Here is a 23,874-nt window from a genome sequence, read left to right on the forward strand (position 1 = left end):
TTAAATCAAATCCATTTAGCAACCCTACAACACAAAGTAATTAAGTGTATGAATTACATCTGCATCCACCTCTAAGTGTGCTCCAGCCGAGATTTCTATTACAGCTTTCTTTGACCATGTGTGTACAGACTCCTATAGTAATGTCTGTTCAGTTTTAAGATAAAGAGCAAAATGAAGTTAACAAGTGGAAACAAAGCTATGTATGTTGATGACAAAAGTCTCAAACCAGACATATTTCTTAGTTCTACTGTTATAACAATACAAGTAATAATCATCTGAGTGTTCACCCAGCTTAATAAAGTGTATATTTTTCTCCATTTTTGTGAATGCTTAGGGCACATGTACTGGTTTATACGATAGCCTGCTTCCACCGTTGCTGCCCAGGTCAAAAACCCCAAAAAGTGACCTAAATGCAGACCATGCCACCACAGTGAAAACCCAAAAGTCATGAGCAACGGGAAATGTTTGCACTTTATGTAAACCAGTCTACGCAGCCATGAAGCTGTGGTGAAGTTCCAACGACGGGCAAACTCTGACACACGGCTCGATGCCTCAGTGGTCCAGAAATCTCCATCGGATAGTTCTCTCCATTCTGGGGAAATTCCTGGAGATTTTTGCCAAAGGCCAAACCCAGCTGCGTTATTGAGGCCTTCACTGATCTTCCAGTGAGAGTAATACCTGATTCTGCAAACCAATGCAAGACACCAGGTCCAAAAGACACCATAGAGGATGCCAGAGTTAAAAGGATCATAGGGGTTATGTTTCAGAAAATAGACAAGACAACACTTAACCCACTCCAGCATTAACACCTGCATCAACTTTAAGACAACCACTCCCACTGGATTCGTTGGAGATCTGAGATCCAATCCTTCCATCACAGACACAAATCGTCTATAGGAGCACAAAGGCCCACCGAGCAGTGTGGTGAAACTGAGGATGTAGCTGATGAGAGGGAGAAGCATCACGGAAGCCTTCCTTTTTGATGATACGTCACATATGATTGTTACTCTTTCCTCCTGGAGGTCCATTGATACGGAGGTGATTCTTTGAGTGAGCAGCATTGATGAGGACACTGCCAAAAACAATCTGAACATATCGTGAAATATGAGTCAGAGAGGAAGTTTTCAGTATAGAACATTTCATTGTGTTTGTCTTGATGATAAAAGCATCCAACAGAAGTTTCTCTTAATGTCTTTGTCAAAAAGATCTCACAATTGGAGTTTTTCGTAATGACATCTGGTTAGCCAGGGAGGTCTGCACAACAGGGAACAACAAATACATTTCTGTAAGAGCATTCAGATCTTTTTACATTTGGACAGGGAAAAGCCACCACACCCGGCAGAGAGGCGCCACTCTGCTTCATGGCTCACAGAGAGGAAGCACCCTATGGCTGTTTGCATCTCTGTTAAGATCATGTTCTTATAATGTGTTTAATCTAGGGGTTTCTGACTGGGTTCTGTCTTGACACAATTTGTATAAATATATGAATAGAGTTAAATTTAACAGTTGTCCTTGGTCAGCAGTCTCTCAGACTTATGGCTTCAGTTTTTAAGTTTAGTCTGACACAACACAACTCATCTTCAAAGCCTATAGCATAACAGACCCAACAGAAACAGATGAAACACCTAAAAAGAAATTGAGAAGCAGTGCGCTAAATGTCACCTTGAGCCAAAGAAATTCCAAATTTAGCATTAACATAGCATATAACCTGTGGCAGTAAAGTAATAATTGAATGCACAGTGAAGTACGTTTTCACTTGAAGTTTTGCATATTCACATATACATATGTAGTAAATATGTGGCGACTAGTCTTCCTGTACAAATAACCCGTCAGCACTGTTCTTGAGCTAACCATAACCATTTTTACACACACACACGCATACACCAACATGTGAAGTTTAATACGCTAATACTCATGCACAAACATCTATGCTGTGAACAGTTACACCCATGCGGTCCATCCATGCCTGAATTTCCTGCGTTACCATATTGGCACCAATGAACTTCTGGAGTGTGCACCATCTGCCTGCTCATTACTCACCACACATCACAGAGTGCACACGCACACCAACAAACACGTACATGCTGAACATTCACAAAGACTTTTTGATGTGCAGTGCCTATTAAAAGTTTTCTTTTTAAAAAATGAATTGAATAATTACTTATTTTAGAAAAACAGAAGCCGATTTTACACGTATTACAACAATCTGCAGTCCTACCTAATTAACTACCTGAACCTGAAATCTCTCTGAGATTAAATGGCATTGATCAATAATGCATGATGTATTAGCATAAATTAAGTTCAGTGTTAATGGAAACCCCAGTTTCATGACCAGAGAAGTAAGATATGTAGGTGTCCCTGAGAAGAAATGGGTCCTGGACACATACGATCTTTGAAGGTAAACTGACGGGACACACTTTCTGTCAAGGATACCTATAACCCATGCTTAATTCAAAGCAATTTAGGCCTTTTAACATGTTCAATAACAAAGTCTCTAATTAACTGAATTAATGCAACAGATATATACACCATATTCTGTATACAGAAGAACACCAAAACCAGTCAGACTCACTCGATGATTTCCAACTTGAACTTCTCAGTCCAAAGTCTTCTGGACAAAGAATACAGAGCACTTTAAAAACAAGTCTTCCGAATTTCTATGATTATTTCTTGAAAAGGTTAAATCCAATTAAAGGTACTATAGGTTTTAGTGAATGCCAACTAAAAAGCAATAAATAGTGTCCATTGGTGCGCTAGAGTGCCTTTTTTTATCACCAACATGTTTTTTTTAACCGTTTGAATCAAATAATGCTGTTCTGTGCATGGCTCAGAGGAATAAAAGATTAGGTCCTTGCTGGTTTTGGTCTTTTAAACACCAGAGTTATCCTTTAATAGAGGAGGGAATGAATTTGTAATTACTACCTGTTGCTGACAGGTTCATCCAGGTAGTATTCTCTGTATTGTATAAGCAGGTGCCAGAAGGTTTGCCATAACATCTGGATACCCAAGGCCCAAGTGTGGATGCAGCTGGGATCCACAGACCACACGAGGAGAATAAAGACAGAGGTGGAGGTAAACAGGAGCACACTGTAGATACCCATGGTGACAACTGCCAAGACACATCCTCCAACAGAAACAAACAGGTACCTGCAGATGAAGCTGCAAGCATTAGTCCATCAATGAAGATTACACCGAGTTTTATATCATTTTAAATTGTAACATTTGTTGGTGTCAGAAGTGTGACACACAAAGATTAACAAAAAAAAAAAAAAAAAAAAAAAAGTTAAAGAACATTTGTAAATAAATAACAATGCTAACTCTCAATGGTTGGCTCATTTCTGTTGATAATTTGGTAAAGTTCTGAAAGATGAAGGTGTACCAGGGAAATTTTACATTTAATACTAATATAAATTTGTTCAAATTAGACAATAAATGACTCAAATAATTAACATATATTAAGAATACATTCAATTCTGTTACTGCTTCTTTCCCCCAGACAATTACAATTCCTGCTAATACACTACAGAGTTGCTTGACAGCTGCCATTATCAACTGTGTATGTATCACATATATATATAGTCAGTCAGTTAATTCATATTCAGTTGTAATCATACATACCTGTATGTCAAGGACATGTGGCCCTGTTTAGTGAGAAAATAGAACAAAAAGGCAAACGGGAGTGAAAAACATTGGTACATTAAAAACTGTTCCCACAACCAAGCGTTGAACCCCATGTCTGAATTACAGGCTGAATATCACACACAGAAATAACAAACTGTCACCGACAGCAGAGGCTATAAATAGAATAGGTAACATGTTTGTTTTGCTGGGCAACCATCCATTACATTCCTTGTGTGATTTGTATTAAAGTAAGCCCTTTATTTACTTTAGCTACACAGTTCTGATAACATTTTTTCCGTGTGTTGACCATTATCAGTACGGCATGTGCATACAAACTGTTTGCAAGTCCATATTTTTGCAACTATAGCAAACTAAAAAAGTTTTATTGATTTTGTATTCCCTAATCTGATTGATTAATATACAGTATGTCAGAAATAAAATCTAGTATTATTCATTTTAGTGGTGGTTTAGTTGTCTGAAAGTGTGCAAAACAACAATTATTGTGAACAAATTTAAAGTCACTCTCACCAGCACCCTGATCTGTGACATGTATAACCCTAACCCTCACACTGAACAACAATGTCTTGAAATTGAACCAGTTATTTGATGAAACCGGCTTTATAGCCTACAGTTATCCACTCGTACCTGAATGAACAATTCAGAGGCCTCTTGTATTTTATCATTATTAAAGCTAACTCACCTGCAATAGAACAACTGCTCTTACGAATGGGGGCGGCTGAATAGGTGGGTGGGTTCTCCACGAACCGAAGGGTTAGTGGTTCAATCCCCAGAATGTGCCATATGCTTTTTTTTAAACCACAATACAAGTTTACTTTTAATCAACCTTACCGTGTCAGTTCCCATTCAAACTTGTCTGATGCTTTCCAAGTACAAACATGTTTTGTTCCTAAACATGAATCGTTTCAATCATGAATCACCATTCAGAGAATGGTGATTCATGACCATGAATCATGAAACAGTTATGATACAATAACGGTGAGAACCGAATCCTAGAGGAAGAAAACTTGTCAGTGCAACTAGATCACTGGTTGCCAGTGGATTACAAACAAACCAAACAGATTAATGTGTACACTCAGAAGAGTCTGATGAATCCCCAGAAACATTAGGATGTACTGTTTGTTTTGGGGTATATTTCAGCAATGACTGAAGTGGTGATTGACTGACAGTCATTGCTTTGATCAGCTGAGGTTCACAAACTGCCCTCACTTTTTGTCGGCATAAAAACTGACGGTCACTTATCAGACTGACAGTGAGAGTTTTAATTTACTCAATTCTAGAGTCTGTGCTGGACACATTGCTGTATTTGTTCCCTAAAACTTTCCACCTGCAGCAGGTGAAGACGGATTTGTGATCTCAGGTACAAGTAGAAGCAAAATTATTCTAACGGTGCTGATTACAAGCTATGAATTCTCCTTAAGCCTTTCTGCCTGGAGCTACCTGTACTGCAGGTTGCCAGGCGTGGTACACAGAACAAAGATGGCACCTGGAATACCTGTGACTAAAATGGCGCCACTTTCATTTGCATCAGATTTGGTAGAGTTGCAGATTAACAGGTTCAGCAATATTGCTGACTTAACGTTATGAAGCATTTGCCCCTCAAGGATTATCTGTTTCATCTAATTTAGTATAAATAATAAACAAGCAGTATAGCCAGTAAGAGGCGATGTAACTTTAGAAACTTGTTTACAGATGGATGGATTCAAAGCATTTAAGATCTAAAGAAATCTAGTCATAACCACATCACCCCTTTTAAAACATTGATGGCAAGCTTGTTGTGAACTGTTAACCAAATAAGCTAAGGTTTAAAATCCATTCTTCAGCTGGTTCTTTCTTTCTTTTGGACCCACAGCATTTAGAAGTCTTTGGTGTGTCTAGCAGGAGGACAGGTTTTGCAGGCCTGCAACTTTAAAACCGAAAAAGAGGATGGAACTAACAGGTACCGACAAGCCTCTGCGACTCAGGAGCACTGTTCTCTGAAGTAGGTTATAAGTTCATTCAAGGCCACATTAGAGCCCATCGGTTCAGAAGAGTTTCTAATCAATGAGACATGCATTCAGTGTTCAGTCCTGTGATTGTATAAATAAATAAATCTGATCTATACAACACAGTTGTGGAAGAGTTCTGAAAAAGGTTACAAACCCATCTCTAGACAGTTTGGAATCAACAAATCCACAGTCAGACTGTGAACAAATGGAGGAGATTTAAGACGACTGTTACCCTCCACGGGAGTGGTCAACCAACAAAGATCACTCCAAAAGCAAGATCCAATAGAGATGTCATGGAAGCACCTATAGCAAACAGTTCATGTGAGGAAACCCACCATCATCTCAGAAGTGAAGCGGTTCTGTTCTGAGGATTGGGTTGTAGACGACTGATCAGTAGTAGACGTTTAGTTGCTATAACGAAAACAATGGTTCACTTACTTTTGCAAATGAGATATGTACCAATGATTCATTTTCTTGAATAATTAAATGCACAAGTATAATATTTCTCTTTCATCTGATGTGATAATCGTGCTGATAATTTGAGTAATTTTGATGTAGAAAAGTGCAAAATAATTGAGCATCACTGAATGTCTTATTATATTTATTTGTACTGGTAAAATGGGAATGAATTGTAGATGAAGTCACTTGAGCATTGGGATAAATGCCTAGAAAGTTCATTTGTCAGATCCTACTTAACCTGGACACAGCTTTCAGTGTCTGGGTGTTGAGGGGGGTCTTTGGCATGAACTGCTGAAATACTCTGTTGTCCCTGCTATTGATCAATGGACGGAGGGGGGCACGTGAGGCAGCGTAGCAGCTGTTTCATCGGGGCTCGTCGCTGCGTCACGCGGCGTCTCTGCTCTGATTGGGTCACTCTGGAGCAACTGAGCAGTTGTATAAACTCTGCAGTTTGAAGGAGTTGGCAGAGTCTCCTGCAGGGATCGCGTCCGTCTCAGTGGAGGGGTACTGCTGAGCGAAGGGAGGGAAAGGTCTCAACAAGTTTCTACCACCTTGTCTCGCACAGTGATTTAGAGATGCAGAGCTGCGCCAAGTCCTGGGGGGTCTTCCTGGCCAAGTCGGTGAATCCCAGCGCACCGTGCAGGCATCTGAGTGACAAGAGCCGCGTGGTTTGGAAACTTCAGCGCAGGTTCCCAGACAGCTGTGCGTCCCTAACAACAGCAGCCCGTGGTGTGAGGACATCGGCAGCCGCCTCCTCCAGACAGATTGAGAGAATATTACCCAGGCACGATGACTTTGCAGAGAGGCACATTGGCCCAGGTGAGAGGGAGAAGAGAGAAATGCTGGATGTCCTGGGACTCGAGGTGAGGTTCACAGTTCAGCTTTCCCCTTTTCCTCAAAATGGGCGCAAATTTCATTTTAATAAACCCGCATGGACACATTTATTTCACAATTAATAGTCTTTTTTATTTATATTTCCTTTCACAGTCAATCGATCAGTTGATCGAAAACACAGTTCCAGACTCCATCCGTATGCAGCGGAGTATGAAAATGGATGACCCGATCTGTAAGTTTCGCTTCGGTTAAATTATTGTTATTCATTTTTATTCTGCGTGGTGCATTCACGACTACGATGCAGAAACAGCGCGTTGGATCACAGCCCTCTTTAAAATATCACATAAAACGGCCACTCATCCCCAGCTTATTATCCACGGGAAGGCTTTTCCCACATATCTAGCGGGCGGTGAATGAAGCCGAGTGAGTGGCTGAAATGTAGGTTGCCACCTCTATTGTGCGCTCTCCCCTGTTAAGTCTTCCTTTGAACATATTTGGAGTTGTTTTTGCGAAACTCGGCGAGCGGCACCAATCTCCTGTTGGGAAGCCGATGCTCATAGGATGGCAACTGGAGTGTAAAGTTTAGCCTTGAGCTCCGGTCCCAAGTCCAGTTCAATCTGGTTACAGCGTTCACATTACATCACAGCCGAGGGGCTTCCTAATAAGGTGACTTGGCTATGTTTTGCGTTGGATGTTTTTTTTCCCCTTTTGTTCTTTCCCTTCTATACATTTCATCAGCAGATCTAGATCCTCTGTGGGTTTTGATTTATTAAAGTACAGTGAAATAGACAAATCAAATCCTATATACACCATTCTTTAAGCTAAATACATATTTCTTTTTCTTCTTTAAGCTAAGAAATGCACACCTCAATATTCACTGGTACTATTGTCAATTACAAACATCCAAAGCAATCAATGCTATGTATGTTGCATCAAACTATATTTTGTTTTAACGCTTCAGTAAGTTCATTCATTCACAGTAGCTGGCTAAAATCAGCACAGCCAGCTAATCATTATTTTTTGTTATCTGTAATACTTGATTATGAACCTAACCTGGGCTCAGACCATAAACTGTTCCTGTCACATAAATAAAAGCAAAACATCTCACAAGCTAGGACATGAAAATACTATTTGCATTTTTGATAGAAATGTAAACATGTATAAGTGGCCAAAGTCTAGTTATAGTTATCTCTAGATACTAGTCTAGTCAAATTGAATCTTATCACAATATATCCCTGACATATTATGAAATGGATTGTTTACTGTTAATAAATACTGATTTCTGCAGACTCCCTTCTTACCCTGTAATAACGCACACAGGTTGTTTAGTAGAATACATTCAGTTTGTTTTTATACCAGAGAGCTATTGCAGAAAGTCCGATGCAGAGGTAAGATGGTAATGCTCAGGTTCTGTGACCTTTCTTTATCACCTTGCCAGTCTGATCTGCCCTTGTGTCTGCCCTTCCTCTGACTCTGTCAAATTTCATAATTCAACAAGCCGTGCTGAAGGAACGGACTGGAGGCTGTGTGGTTTTCTGCTTGTTCAGCTTTGGACGGCTTTGGTTTGCTAAGCCAGCAAGGGATTCTCTCTTTAACAATGGAGCTCCTGGATGGTTCTGAATCCGGCTTTTTTTGCTGCCCTGCAGAACACTGGGACCATGGGAAACCAGTCCTTCCGACTGAAACACACTCACATTCACACACATGAAAATACACCAACAGCTCAACCTTTACATGTTGATCATATATATTTTGTACTGAAACTCAAAACCTTGAAACATTCTGACAGTGTTAACATGCCAGTTTTCCTTTCAAAGAAGTTGTAAATATCCACTTGTATACAGGCTACAGTCCCCTCTCACCACCAAGGACTAGAGGTGTCTTTCTTTTCCGAAAAGCAGGAGTAGACAGGGCTCTGGGTTTAGATGGGCAGTATTGTCCATTCCTTGGAGTTGCTAGGCAGCCAGGAAGGCCAGAGGAATCTCAGAGGCGGTTGTGCACTGGCAGAGCTCCCCTCCAGCACTGGGGGATGAGTTTAAATACTATCAGGAAACAAATCATATGGGTTTGTCCTCTGATGAGAAGAAGTGTCTTTCATGTGACATGGATACGACTGTGTAACGTTATTTGTCATTTATTTTCCCTTACATTTGTTTGTGCTGCATATTCTCATATCATATTTAAAAAGACTAACTGTATTTTGAATGTTGCCTATAAATGTATTTTGATTAGTAAGCTCTGTAAAACACTAGAAAACAGTATTACAGCATTACAGTTAGATAAGTAGTGAATTTCACATTTGAGTAAATTATTTTATTACGTTGATTTAGCTCTAACTCTATTTGGACCGCCTGACCATCTCTGATGGATTGCATGCCACATGCTGCATGTTGATTTTTTTCATCTTGTTAAAGATATAGACAGTGTCTCACATGAGGGACATGGTGCCATCCATCAGATCCCCTGCGCTATCTTGAGTCTCATCATTTTTATAGTTCAAGGCTGGACATAAATATAAATTCAAAAACTAGAATTGTTCAAATATGTAATTTTATATTGGGTTAATTTACTGTATTTGGAACATTTTCTACTACTCGAAGGAGATGAAACTGTCAACTCTAAATTAACCCAGTGAGTTAAACACCTGGCTTATTAGGCTATTTCATCTCTGAAAGACAAAGATCAAGTAATCATTTATTACTACAAAGAATATCTGTTAACTGATTTGAAGTATTACCCAGACTGGTCACAAAACAGGTATATAAATGAATTAAACTAATTAGCAATAAAACGTGGCTAATGTTGGCAAGTTATTATCAGTTCATTATCCTGTAACTGTGTAGGGTAATAGAACTGGTGACTCATATTTCCACAACAGTGACAAGGTAACTGCTGTTCAGCAAATGTTCAGTAGTCTCACTTTAAATGTTTTACAGGCGAGAATGAAGTCCTGGAGACTCTACAGAAGATAGCATCAAAGAACAAAGTGTGGAGGTCCTACATTGGCATGGGTTACTACAACTGCTCTGTGCCGCCACCCATCCAGCGGAATCTCCTGGAGAATGCAGGCTGGTGAGTGTCCCTAGGAGTCCTTCTGTCCGTAGAAGCATTTTCCGGTTTATTCACTTAGTGAAAGGCGTCACCAATAACTAGCTTATGTAGATTCAGAAGTTTGTGTTTCTCATTTGTAGCTTGATTACTGTGGTGCAGGGTAACGTGCTTTTAATTGGAAGCCTTGTGATCTGAGTTCCCCAAATGACTCGCGTGAGAACTGATGATGCGCTTCTCTCCGGCTATTTCGCAGCAACAAGGTTTTCTTTGACTCAAATCAGCCATCCCTGCCCATGCATTTTCCCAAAGCAGAGGAGGCGTACACTGCATTCCACTGTGCCGTCTTGCTTCCTTGAATACCATCAACTTTGTGCTACTGTCCTCATGGCCAAAGTAGCTTTGTTTATTCATTTCTGTCGCTTTTGTCCTCAGGGTGACTCAGTACACGCCTTACCAGCCAGAGGTCTCTCAGGGTCGCCTGGAGTCTCTCCTCAACTACCAGACCATGATCTGTGACATCACAGGCATGCCAGTGGCCAACGCCTCCCTGCTTGATGAGGGAACGGCTGCTGCTGAGGCCATGCAGCTCTGCCACAGGTATTAATATAGAAAATAAAATAGAAAATTCATTAAATAAAGGCAACACATGTATTTTAAATGTATAGCAGTAAAAAGTCAGAAGTATCTCCCTGTCGATTCAAAGAGATTGTCTTGCCTGACAAGACTGGGGTTTTCTTTACTTCTCATAGACAAAACAAGAGAAGAACCTTCTACATTGACCCACGCTGCCATCCCCAGACTATTGCTGTGGTGCAGACAAGAGCCAAGTATGTATTACTGTATGGACACAAGATTAATGGATGATGAATTAGTTATTTAAAATAAGTAAGAATGAAGTAAGTGAAGAATCATTGCTAACTTAAGTGTTTGAGGTGCTACTGTGCACTGTTATGTTTGTATTTCTTATACTGATGTTACGTTGCAGCTACATTGGGGTACAAACAGTGCTGAAGTTACCTCATGAGATGAACTTCAGCGGGAAAGATGTGAGTGGTGTGCTCTTTCAGTATCCAGACACCGACGGCAGAGTGGAAGACTTCACCTCCCTTGTAGACCGGGCACACAAAGGAGGGGTAAGAGGGCTGTAACCACAAATGATAACAACAACAATAAAAATAATAACAATAATAATAATAATAATAACATGGACGGGACAAGACAAATGCAAATGCTTTGTATAATATGAATAAATGAATAATATGAGGGAAAGCTGGAATTGAATGTCTAAATGTCTCAAGTATGCCTAGAAAGGGGTTTGATGTAGAGTTTTATACTGATCAAACAGCTGTTGATTTAGATAGAAGAATGGGCTTATGCACATTTAATGGATTTGTTACATTATACTTACCTGGTTGGGGTTAGGTATGCATGGTAACTGCAAAATAGTACAGAATAGTTGTCTTTTGGGGAGGAAATAGGATTAATGAACAATGACCGGGATTATTATTATTTATTTTTATTTTTATTTTTATTTTTATTTATTTATTTATTTTTTGACCATCCAGGCCCTGGCTTGCTGTGCCACGGACCTGCTAGCCCTTTGCGTGCTCCGCCCACCAGGAGAGTTTGGCGTTGATATTGCTCTGGGCAGCTCCCAGAGATTTGGAGTTCCTCTCTGCTATGGTGGCCCTCATGCTGCCTTCTTTGCTGTCAAAGACAACCTGGTCCGGATGATGCCAGGGAGAATGGTTGGAGTGACCAGGTAAGAAATGACAAATATTTCACCTGTTGACTCAAAATGGCTTATTGTATTTCCAAATATACACTAATCAGGCATAACATTATGACCACCTTCCTAATATTGTGTAGGTCCCTCTCGTGCTTCTAAAACACTTAAGACTCATGAGAGAATGGACATGGGTCTTCTGAGGGTGTCCTGTGGTGTGGGATAACAAAGTGTTTTTAGTTGGGGACTTTGGGTTTAGAGGGGCCTCTGTGAATCATCAAGGAGTTATCAGTGCTATGGGGTGGGGGGTTCCTAGCCTGGTCTAGGTGGGTGGTATGTGTCTAAGTAGCGTACACATGAATGTCCTAAGGTTTCCCAGCAGAACACTGAATTGTCACAAGATGGTCAATGTTATTTACTTCTCCTGTCAGCGGCCATAATGTTATAAGTGATTGTTGTAAATGATAACCATGAGAGGAAACGCGGAACAAATTGTTTAGAGATATTTAAATTGTCCAGGGATGCAGCTGGGAAGGAAGTGTATCGCCTCGCACTGCAGACCCGAGAGCAGCACATCCGTAGAGACAAGGCAACCAGCAACATCTGTACTGCACAGGTATGACCTGGGCCACATTCTCTTTATATGTTTGGTAAAGGAGTATGCATGTGTGTCTTCTTTTCACTAGTTAACTGGCATAAATGTTCTTTTCCGTTTGAATGCAAGTTAACTCTTAGTTTTCTCTTTGAATGAACTTGTTTCCTAGGCTCTGCTGGCCAACATGGCTGCTATGTACACTCTGTATCATGGTCCTCAGGGACTTAAACACATCGCTGAGAGGACACACAATGCTGCCTTGATTCTTGCCGAAGGTACATTCGTTACGTTTTCTTTGACGATGCATCATGTTTTTTTCTTGTGCAACAGTGGTGCATGTGCAGCATTTTCCAAATTGACTTGACATCCAATAGGTGGGAGGAACAATATGGCAAAGATATAGTGTCTGCCTTGTTGTTAACTGTGCCTACATCTTATGCACAGTGGGATGCAATATGTCATTTTGCATCAGACATAGTGGAAAAATTAAGTTCTCTGTGTTATTCTAATGTCACCCTCCCTAAACACACACTAATCACTTTGTTTCAGGTCTGAAGAGGGCGGGACACCGGCTGCACAGTGACATGTTCTTTGACACACTGAAGATTAACTGTAGCGTGGCTGCCAAAGACATTTTGGAGAGAGCAGTGCAGAGGCAAATAAATCTACGAGTCTACACCGATGGAGTGGTGAGGATTAAAAATGTTCTTTGAAAGCGCTGCACTGGTGGTTACGCAAGACCAAAAGGTTTAATCGTCGAGGATTTGATGAGCCATTGGATTCCAAATCTGTCGACAGTCAAAAGCTCACAATTTGCTCGTGGTGCAAATTGACAGTGTCAGAACAAATGCACAGGTCCAAGTAACTGTCAATTTCATGCTCATGCTCAAAACTGTTGGACATATAGGAAAGGAACTGCAGGACAAAAAATATTAATTTGTCTTCCAGTGAGAAGAGAAAAAAACAATTTGGTGTCTGATCATTTCACCTTCTTATACCTGTACTAACTTTGCAGTTTAATGGTTTAACATATCTTTATTCCTACTGCTTGTTCGATAGCTGGGTGTTTCTCTGGATGAGACGGTGACTGAGAGGGACTTGGACGACTTGCTCTGGGTCTTTGGCTGTGAATCTTCAGCTGTACGTTGACACACACAGTAACACGCAGTAATTCTGAGACTCATTGGCTCCATACTTGCCTCGTGCTCTGACCTTGAAAAGTAAAGCATCCCTGGCTTTCATTTGAAATTCCCAGGAGCTGATTGCTGAAAAGATGGGCGAGCGGGTGAAAGGGATCATGGGAAGTCCTTTCAAGAGGACAAGCAATTACCTGGCTCACCAAGTCTTCAACAGGTTGGTTTCTTTGGTAGCTTTATAGCACAGTGTGCGATGAATAAAGGATTGTCTTATCTAATTGTAGCACATGTAGGACATTTTGTTCTTAAACGTCAAGAATTTTGCACGTTTTGATCTTTTAACAGCTTATTCCTTTAGTTGTAAAAGCTTTTATATAATAAAACTCCTATAAAATAAGAGCTGTAAAGGCACCACAGGCATCTCTCTTAGTTTCTAAATGTGAAAGGTATTATCTTTATTAGTGTCATAAAGACAATCTGGTATCTGGCCTGCTTATGCATATGTCCTCAGTTTCTTCTTAGACATAATCTTTGAGACATGCTTTATAAAGTGCTATTGCAACGTTTTTGCTCAGGCACCTAGTAAGGATACAGTATGGCTTTAATATAGTGGTATATTTGTTTTTTGTGCCTGGTTGCTCTTTTTTCTCAGTTACCACTCTGAGACCAACATTGTTCGATACATGAAGCGCCTGGAGAACAAAGACATCTCCCTGGTGCACAGCATGATACCACTGGTCAGTCATAACTGAAGTCAAAGCACATATTTACAAGCAGCTAAAGTTCACATCATGCCACATGTAGAGGAACATTGTAGTGAAATGTTGTTTTCCTCCTCAGGGTTCCTGCACCATGAAGCTAAACAGTTCATCAGAACTCATGGTGAGCAAATCAGAAAAACTGGAAGTAGCCCATCCAGTGGATTGGTTTAATCACGCCTCATGGCCTTTAGTATAGCACTTCTCCATCATCTTCATCACAACTGAGGAACTCCCTCTGCTTAAGCTGCTTTTCCTTGAATGAACCTGAAGTGGTTTTTCTTTTTCTTTTTAACGGCCTTATCCTCCTTCAGCCCATCACCTGGAAGGAGTTTGCCAACATCCACCCGTTTGTGCCGCTCGATCAGGCAGAAGGTTACCAGAAACTTTTCAGGCAGCTGGAAAAGGACCTCTGTGAGGTGACAGGCTATGACAAGATCTCCTTCCAGCCAAACAGGTGAGAGCAAAACTGAACTCTCATTTAACAGTATAAGTCTGCTTAAAAATGCTCCTTTACACTATCAAGCTATTAGGAACTTACTATCTACTGTTGAACATGTCTAGCTCATATAGTCCATAAAGTAATACTGGTGATGAAGGTTGTCGCTACTGACATGCGTCTGTGAGATTTGGTCCACTGTTTTGATCTCAACGAATGTATCTCTCATGTATACAGCTGGATCACCTTGAACCTTGGTACAGACATATGTATGTTCCATTTTATTAATATTTATTATTCTAGATACCCTCAATACTAATGGTATTCCCATCAGACTCTGATGTCTTTTGTGTTTGGTGCTAATGGGGTAAATAAGAACATCTGTATGTGAGCATTGGCACCGGCACAGAGCCAAGTCATTTCTAATGAGCATAACATGATCAGATGAATTATTTTAATTATATATATTAATTATATTCACAGCTTCAGGAATCACAGGAAGTCTTCTGGACTTATCTTGTATAAGGCCAACTAATGGTGGCAATGATCATGATTTTTGTTTTTGAATAATGCAATCAAATGAGTTTTGTCACACAAGTAAGAATGAAAAATTCTTTCTTATTTTATATAAATCCTCAGCTTTGAGCCAAGTCTGAAGTGAAATGTAGCTGCTTTAGGTCTGTATCCAGTGGTCAAATGGAATTAGGTGCGTTACATTTCAGGTTTGAGCTGATAAGACACACCCCTATCACTGCTGTCAGCCAGCACTTATCAGCAGCCCTGGGTTCATGAATAACACACACCATGTTGCATTGACCAAGAGAGTTATCATGAAGCTAGCTTCTATGCCCATCTTTCTCTCCTCTTTTGGTTATGTGTGTAGACCGGTCTTTGGACTGTGATGAGGTAAGGATGTCTATGAGATACCTGACTGCTGTGTGTTTGCCTTGTTTTCCAGTGGTGCCCAGGGAGAATATGCTGGACTGGCTGCCATAAAAGCCTACCTGAACTCAAAGGGGGAGAGCTCAAGGAGTGTAAGTGTGTTCCTGTAGAGAGAAGAAACCTCACACTGTACTGCAGTCCCACCAAAGTTGGCGTGAATTGGAGTTCTCTGGATGTTAATAAGACTCAGGAAAACTCTGATGTGATTATCCTCCTAACACAGATTGATTAATAAACTCTCCAGATTATCTGCCCTGTACACAAACAGGAGACAGGAATGTTACTGTCATAGCCATGTGAAGGTCTGCAATCTAAAGAAAAGAATAATTTGACAATTGGGAAATACAGGCATTCACATTGTTGTCAAGAGGGGATGGGGAAAGGGACACCACTTATATCTGGGTGTTAAATAATGAAGCCAACAGACGGCTGTCTTTGCTGAAAGACTAGACGATGTACACAGGTGTAGAGGCCACCCAAAAATATATGTATGTAAATTCTGTCCTGGCTCTGACTGAAGCGTAGCTGCCTCTGTGCTCAGATACTTTAATCATCTCCTGACTGCTGCTGACCATTTAATGCACAGACATCTGTTCTATCACGTTTCCTTTATTAATCATACATTATTGAATAAAGACTTCAAGGGACCAATTCACGTGCAGACGGAAATCAACATGAATTGAAAATGTGATGCCACAGCTGACTCTCAAATCTAATTCCAGAATTGCTGGAATTGCTTCAAAAGGCAATAATTGTGTTATTTTTAGATGTACCACACATGCTATTGTTATCACCAGTGACTAACAGGCAGCTATGATTTATAACCAGTAGTCTCTTTATAATTATGCTGACTGACTAATTCTTATTTACACTGTTTGGCCTATGCACTAATGATCTTTGTCGTCCTCAGTGACCCCTGACAGTGGGGGTTTATTGTCTGATGGTTAAAACAGGTCGCTTTGCCATCACAGACTGATACGTTTTAGATGTCCTTGTTAGAAATTCCTTCAGTATCGTGACATGCTGATTGGCAGTAGCTTGAGAACAAGGGGAGATAAGACCTCCCCTCAGATTAAAGACTGGCTGACTCTGGTATTTTTTCTCACACTGTAACACTTCCTTTGTTGTTTAATAACTTCATCACCAGTACTCCTTAGATAGTGGCCTGATCTCTGGAAACAGTCAAGGTCCAAAGTGACAACCGTTTGAGCAAACAAAGGGCCTGAAAATGCTGTGATCTGACTATAGGCTACTTGATTTCAAGATTCCATATTTGGAGGTTTTAAGACTTGGTGAACTGGAAGTCACTGAAGCGACAGAAGGCATTGGCCCACCCTCAGGTCTAAATGCCCCAGTTGCCTTGTGTGACCAAGTTGCAAAATGTCAGAACGGTCACCCTAATAAGGGATAAAATCAATTAGTGGCCCACAGGCAGGTTACACATTAGTGTCGGAGGAGGGTGGTGACCAGGTCAAAATTCAACATAAAAGAGCAGCAGTATTTTTTCACTCTGTGTCCTTAAACACCCTACTCCTTAATAAAAACACAAGTTTAATCATTCATGACGGTATTTATCAATGGTATTTCATTTGAAAAGTCAAGCCATTGCTTGTTTTTAAGTGTCCCTCCATGCCTTTGTTTAGTTCTGAGGATTTTCTGGTAAACCCTGCTAAGGAGATGGATTCTAATAATCTAGGGAACAATTTTGTTCCACTTACTTCTCACAAATCCCTGGCTTTGATCAAAATTCTGCTTTTTTCCATGGCCTGTAGTTCCAGCCCTTTTTATCAGTGTTGAAATATCATGCGAAGAAGTAATTTGTGTTAATTTGTGTTAATTCACCAAAATCCATCCTGACACACTGACATTTTTCCTGTTCCTTCAGGTCTGTCTAATCCCCAAGTCAGCCCATGGCACCAACCCAGCGAGCGCTCAGATGGCAGGCATGAAGGTTCAGGTGGTGGAGGTGGACAAGGATGGAAACATAGACCTGCCGCACCTCAAGGCCATGGTGAGAGTTGGACAGATGGTTAATGTTGGGAAAATTGGATGGCACTGATAGATTAGTGTGCTGGATCCAATATATTTGGAGCTTGACCATAGTGAATGTGGGCAAGTTTGCAATTTTAGTTCCTGGATTACCTATTTTATAATAAATATTTTTTCTTTTTGTAATTTTTTTGTAATTTAATAAGACTCTGCTCGATGATTGTGTCTATATGTGTACAACTATTCATAATTCTGTTCTACAGTTGGGTTTAACTGATCATGAGGTCAAGAAGTATTGATATAACTAAATATATATTTAGAATGGTCAACCTTTTGTCAGCCTAGCATAACGTAATCTTATTAATGACGGTGTCCCCTAATTCCTTTAATTTGATGCAGGTGGACAAACACAAGTCGTGCCTGGCGGCCATGATGGTCACCTACCCCTCCACATTTGGTGTGTTTGAAGAGCACATTGGAGACATATGTGACCTTATTCACAAAAACGGTGGCCAGGTGTACCTGGACGGCGCCAACATGAATGCCCAGGTGAGAGAAGAAACGGTTTCCACAATGCAAAAATCTGTTTGCTATTGGGAAGTACTAGTGAGATCAGAAGACTAATAGGATAGTATAAAGGTTTATAGAAGTGTGTTATTGCGCTGTAAATGGGTAACCTTTGGTCTCTGCACAATGCACACGATAGTGTTTACACCAGACGTACCTCCACCAATCCCTGATCGATCTAGAGACGCTGCCCTCTCTCTGTCTGTCACATGTAGAGCTCCTCCTCTCCAGTTAGGTAGTCAAGGTTCTATCACGGTTTTGTGTCACACTTAATACTTAGCAATACAATATTTTAAGACTTTTATTATTTCAAGTGTACACCCTGGACAGATCACCAGCCCATAACAGAGTGGAAAGATAAACAACCATTCTCGCTTACATGCACACCTAAGGCTAATGATTCACCAATTCACCTAATAACCTAATTTGGTCTGGCACCTGTCTACCTTGGATGTGTGCAGCTGCTCTGCTCCCAATTAATCCAGTAAGCATGTATTTAGAATGTTGAAGGAAGCCAGATAAAACCCAGACAGACACAGGAAGAACATGCAAATCCATATATCAAATCCAAAAGAGGTTGGTCTCAGTCCAAACAGGGAAAAATGTAACAATTCATGGTGAATGGTGGATTGTGGCAGCTAGTGGCAGCTCACCAACATGGTTTTCCTTCCTGTTTTATCTCCCAGGTGGGTTTGTGTCGTCCTGGGGATTATGGCTCAGACGTGTCTCACTTGAACCTGCACAAAACATTCTGCATCCCACACGGTGGAGGAGGACCTGGCATGGGGCCGATTGGAGTGTAAGTCGGAATGTAAATAATGGAATGCAAGATTCAGTGGGCAAATGCAGAAAATTGGGAAAGTGCTGTGTGTATCAAAACGTTGCCATCAGTATTAAAGATTTAAAACTATAGTTATGTATAACTATAGGCCTTGCCCATTACACTTGAGTACTTGGCACATGAGTGAACACAGTGCTCATTAAACTAAGCAATGCCTAGTAAATCCATTTTAAATCTGTTTTTTATATATATATATTGACAGAACTTCAGCATTGAGGAATGTGGAGAAGTTATGAATGTAACTGAGATTCTATGAAACAAACACTAATTACCAGTAGTGCAGTTTTTCCTTGTTGCTAAAAGAGAGGACACTGGGGGTCTAGAGACTTTAGACCCTCTGAAGACTTTAGACCCTCAGTGCCTTAGGCATGTGACGTATGCACGTGTCACTGCCAGAGGGACGGAGATAAAAGTTCAGCACTGTCTGCATGTCTGCATGTTAATACTGTACAGGCAAGTAAGGACAGCATTGGAATCTTAAAACCTTTAGAGGTGACAAAAGCTATAAATCTTTTCATCTGGGCCTGGTATGGTTTGCTATAAAATATACCAATGTTAAAAGCGAGAAAAGTAATTTTTTTAGGACCTTTAAACTCTGAACTTCATAATGTGATCTCATGACCTTCATCTCCTCCTCATCAGGAAGGCCCACCTCGCCCCCTTCCTGCCCAGCCACCCTGTGGTCCCCATGCATTCGGTCAACAGCAGCAGCTCACTGGGCACCATCAGCGCCGCTCCCTGGGGCTCCAGTGCTATCCTACCCATCTCTTGGGCTTACATCAAGGTCTGGAAAAATCAGCCTACACTAAACTTTGTTAAAAGATTAGCTTTTTGAGTGTGTGATTGAGACCCTTTGACCTACCTTAAGTCGTAAAAATAATGCAGTCAAAGGCCCTTTGTGGGTCCAGTTATTTTTAGATATGAGCTGTTAAAGTCACCTGGCAGTCACATGACCTTCATGTCGGACACATGAACTAAAATGTGAATTTGTGACGAACTGAACTGTAAACCGTAAGGTAGGTCAGGATCTGTGTTAGTGGACTGTTGACATTTATCAGGAGGGAGTGCTCTAAATGGAGACGTGATCGTACAACTCATCTCAGACCTGGGGTCAATTTAAGGTCACCAATTAGACTTTCTCCATAAAGAGTAATTTATGTCACAGTGTGGCTAACCCTTATATAAGCCTAATGGACTGAATATAACCGCTGACATCACTCTTGTGTGGTGTTTAGATGATGGGATCCAAAGGACTGCTGCACTCCACTGAAGTCGCCATCCTCAATGCCAACTACATGGCCAAGAGGCTGGAGGGTCATTATAAAGTCCTCTTCAGAGGCAGGAAAGGTAAAGCCTTGTTTCTGTTGTGTTGATGTATGCAGTAAATTCCCACAGATTTAAAAGGCATCCAACTTAAAAGCAGAATCTTTTGTCTTGTGCTGGTCCTAACAGGTTTTGTTGCCCATGAGTTCATTCTGGATGTGAGGCCATTCAAGAAGACGGCCAATATCGAGGCTGTCGATGTGGCCAAGAGGCTGCAGGATTATGGTAGGCTGAATTATCTACACATATCACGAAATGGTCACACGGAGCTCAACACATAGGTGAACTACAGTGAACCGCTCACACCAAATCAATCATCACACAATTAAACATTAGTGTGACGACAACAGTGTGCCTGAGCACAATGATGCCTCTCACCACACCATTTAGCCTGGAGTGCAGGAACTAGCACCAACTGGTAATGACCCATTGAAGAGCATGCTGAGGCCTAGCCAACCACAGACAAGGGGCTGTACATGGATACCTACATGCATAGTAAAAATATAGAAAAACATTGACGATGCGTTTCCACTTCTTCCCATTGGCCAAACAGATGCTGGTTAACCAGGTATCCCAGGGATATGTGTGGCGCCATCTTGCGAGTTTGCCCAGTATTGTCCGGGAATGGAGACTCACTGGCATTTGTGTTTAATAATACTGTGTCTGCTCTACCTCCACAGTTACAAAGAAATGTTGAATTGCATACTGCACTTATTCTTTATTTGACAACTGCTCCATGAGAATAAAAAAAAACTAATGTGAAATGTCTTACACAAACCAGCATTAGATTAACTACCTAAAATGATAGAAACCATCTTTATTTCATTTTTTTTTCATCCAGTAACAAAAAGGAGGTCCTATAGTGCAGCCAGCCACCAGGGGGAGCGCTACTTTTAGAGAACCTTTCATGGCATCCACTTATTTGAAAAAAAAAAAGCATAAAAAAAAAAAGCATAATTAGAATGGCAGGAAATGTCAATTATGAAAAATAAATAAATGGAAATAAGTTTATGATTTGGGATGTTTTTGTGTGTGTGCTGGTGTCAGGTTTCCATGCACCCACCATGTCATGGCCAGTGGCAGGTACTCTTATGATTGAGCCCACGGAGTCGGAGGACAAGGCTGAGATGGACCGTTTCTGCGACGCTCTCCTTGGTATCCGACAGGAGATCGCAGACATCGAGGAGGGAAGGATGGACTCCCGCATCAACCCGCTCAAGGTACAGCATTGCTTTAACTTGGCTATTCACATGAGGTGAAACAAAGTCATACATCCCATCATGTACTGGTCCTCACATGTGTTTGTTTGTGTGCAGATGGCCCCCCACTCTCTGGCATGTATTTCTTCCTCCAACTGGGACAGACCCTACTCCAGAGAGTTTGCTGCGTTCCCCTTGGTGAGTGTCCTCATCTCTAGATTAGATTAGATAGAGAGACTTCTCTGTTCAGCTAAAGAGGCTTCAAAATGAACACCATGGTCACAGTCGCCATCTAATGGTGAGAATTAAAACATTTTAATTTTTTTTGTTCCCATTCAACTATAGCAGTTAGTGTTTTCAGTTGACTCATAGAAGGTTAAATGACAGTTTAAATTTAGATGTGACTGGGGGGTGGGGTATTCACAGCTCTTCACTTTTCCACATTTTCAGGGTCCACATACAGCTAAAAAAAAAAGAAGAAATTTCCTTAGAAAAATAAGTGTAATAAATGGCTATCTGCTGTTTAGTCCTGGGTCTCAGTGTTGTGTTCTCTGAATATAGCAGTGGAAAAATTAGGAACAGTAGTTATCTTCACTGAAAAACTGCAGTCTTCTCTGTGATGTGGGACGTTTGACACCCTGTGCTGTAATGACAATGTGAATTATTTTTATTTATTTATTTTTTTTGAATTTTGCAAATGTATTAAAAACAAAACCAAGAAATTACATGTACATAAGTTTTGACAGCCTTTGCTCAATAGTCTGTTGATGTACCTTAGGCAGCAATCACAGTCTCAAGTCTTTTTGAATATGATGCCACAAGCTTGGCACACCTGTCTTTCTCAAGCTCTTTCACGCTGGATGGGAACGTTGCTGCACAGATTCAAGGCTCAAGATGAATCTGACATAAATGTGACTGAAAATTCATCTTCAACTATTTTACTTCATACAGTACAAATTAATCCTTCACTCATGTTTATCTAATATATATTTCAAAATGCCAAACATTTGATGATTTAAATTTAATCTAATTCAGAACAAAAAATGTAAAAAAAAAAAAAAAAAAAATCATCTTGATCAGTTGGAAACCTTATGCAGATGAATAATTTGATTGAAAATTTGGTTAGTTGTGGCTTTAAATCAAATTTAACATCCGAAAGCTCAGATATTTTTGTTAAACGAGGCTTAGAAAGACATAAAAGGTGATTTATTGAAGGCGGTGATGTATAGCGTAGTCCATCTCATTAGGACAAGGACTTTTTTTCTGACAGGTTTGCTCTCCCTTTCTTCACAGCCCTTCATACGCCCCGAGACAAAATTCTGGCCGAGCATCTCCAGGATCGATGACATCTATGGCGACCAGCACCTTGTGTGCACCTGCCCACCAATGGAGGTGTACGAGTCACCATACGAGGAGAAAAGAGCCTCCTCTTAGACACACCCTGTGGCTCAGTCCCAAAGTCCAGCTCAAAGCCCTGAAACATTGCAGATTTATATATTTGTGAGTAAATGTGAAAATACTCTAATCGTTAGCTGTCACAGAGGCACTTCCTTTGTCAGTCAAGTCTGACGCTCATACTTTAGATATAGTTTATTAAAACTGAGCAACATGACCTGGTATAACAGCGTGTATTTAAGTCAGCTGAAATGTATCACCATGCCCTCCGCGTTTCAAAACTGGTGCATACAGTCTGCAAGAGAATGGAACAGCTCAGAGGCGTCGCTGATGTGGTGGGTGGCAAAGAGTCAGTGTGATGGACATTGGGACTGTGTTGTCTGCAGCTGGAGTCGTGTTTCTCCCCAACTTGAACTATTTAACTGGACCAAATGTGCAACGTTTTGCTTTTCCAAGTCTGCAAAATACACAGAGGCTTCTCCGTAACCCACCTCTGAAGTACTGCGCTTTGAGCCGAGTGCAGTTTTAATTCCAATATCTCCAATATCTATATTAAAAAAAAAAAAAAACCCTCGGTGCCTCCATTGTTGTGTAAAATAGCTGCCTCGACTTTTCCGCTTTTTTTCAAATTCCTTCAAAAATATAGAAGTTCTAGTACTTGTAGGCTTTTGTTAATATGCATCTGTTATTTGTGTTGTGACAGTTGTTGACCAAGTAGATAATGGTCTTGATTTTAAATGTTCTCTAAACTTGCCTGTAGAAAAAAAATGTCTGTATTAAACATGTCTTTTGTCTTTAGTTGTGTACAGTGTTTTGACTAATCAGTTTTTAGAACTGCACTGCCCCTCCATTCCTCTAAACTGTCCTCATTCTCAACAAATCCATCATTGGACTCGAAAGTCAGAGTTTAGAAACAGCCATCAGCCTGAAATATTCTGAATTATCTGTCAATTTCTCATATTTTCCTTTATGAGAAGTGGACAAATTCATAAA

At 40.6% G+C, this 23,874-nt stretch overlaps 2 protein-coding genes across 2 annotated transcripts; one reads left to right on the top strand and one right to left on the bottom strand.

Annotated features, from left to right (window-relative positions):
• Positions 1-89: 89 nt before the first annotated feature.
• mboat4 (membrane bound O-acyltransferase domain containing 4) lies at positions 90-4,385 on the bottom strand. Its single transcript, XM_047590907.1, has 4 exons — positions 4,322-4,385; positions 3,619-3,641; positions 2,923-3,147; positions 90-1,086 (listed from the first exon to the last, which is right to left on the bottom strand). The coding sequence occupies exons 2-4, from the start codon at positions 3,633-3,635 to the stop codon at positions 99-101; spliced, it is 1,230 nt and encodes a 409-aa protein (XP_047446863.1). The 5' UTR covers positions 3,636-3,641; positions 4,322-4,385; the 3' UTR covers positions 90-98.
• Positions 4,386-6,539: 2,154 nt separating this feature from the next.
• gldc (glycine dehydrogenase (decarboxylating)) lies at positions 6,540-23,679 on the top strand. The gene is made up of 25 exons (XM_047593030.1): positions 6,540-6,949; positions 7,074-7,152; positions 9,857-9,992; positions 10,404-10,568; positions 10,721-10,798; positions 10,957-11,104; positions 11,537-11,733; positions 12,217-12,313; positions 12,462-12,567; positions 12,842-12,981; positions 13,352-13,432; positions 13,548-13,645; positions 14,081-14,165; positions 14,269-14,310; positions 14,501-14,643; positions 15,584-15,659; positions 17,453-17,578; positions 17,956-18,105; positions 18,810-18,922; positions 19,607-19,748; positions 20,200-20,311; positions 20,417-20,512; positions 21,335-21,507; positions 21,604-21,684; positions 22,780-23,679. Exons 1-25 carry the CDS (start codon positions 6,662-6,664, stop codon positions 22,918-22,920), a joined length of 3,093 nt encoding a protein of 1,030 aa, XP_047448986.1. The 5' UTR covers positions 6,540-6,661; the 3' UTR covers positions 22,921-23,679.
• The last annotated feature ends 195 nt before the right edge of the window (positions 23,680-23,874 follow it).

The sequence above is a fragment of the Mugil cephalus genome, chromosome 8, assembly GCF_022458985.1.
Source record: "Mugil cephalus isolate CIBA_MC_2020 chromosome 8, CIBA_Mcephalus_1.1, whole genome shotgun sequence".
In the NCBI taxonomy this organism is placed as follows: Eukaryota; Metazoa; Chordata; class Actinopteri; order Mugiliformes; family Mugilidae; genus Mugil; species Mugil cephalus.

What these genes read in the sequence shown, in the direction of transcription:
- mboat4 (XM_047590907.1), bottom strand. An exon ending in GATGAACCTGTCAGCAACAG is followed by an intron (nt 1,087 to 2,922) that starts GTAGTAATTACA and finishes CGATATGTTCAG; the next exon opens with ATTGTTTTTGGCAGTGTCCT.
- gldc (XM_047593030.1), top strand. Translation starts at nt 6,662, where the DNA reads ATGCAGAGCTGCGCCAAGTCCTGGGGGGTCTTCCTGGCCAAGTCGGTG. An exon ending in GAAAATGGATGACCCGATCT is followed by an intron (nt 7,153 to 9,856) that starts GTAAGTTTCGCT and finishes AATGTTTTACAG; the next exon opens with GCGAGAATGAAGTCCTGGAG. An exon ending in TTGGCTGTGAATCTTCAGCT is followed by an intron (nt 13,433 to 13,547) that starts GTACGTTGACAC and finishes TGAAATTCCCAG; the next exon opens with GAGCTGATTGCTGAAAAGAT.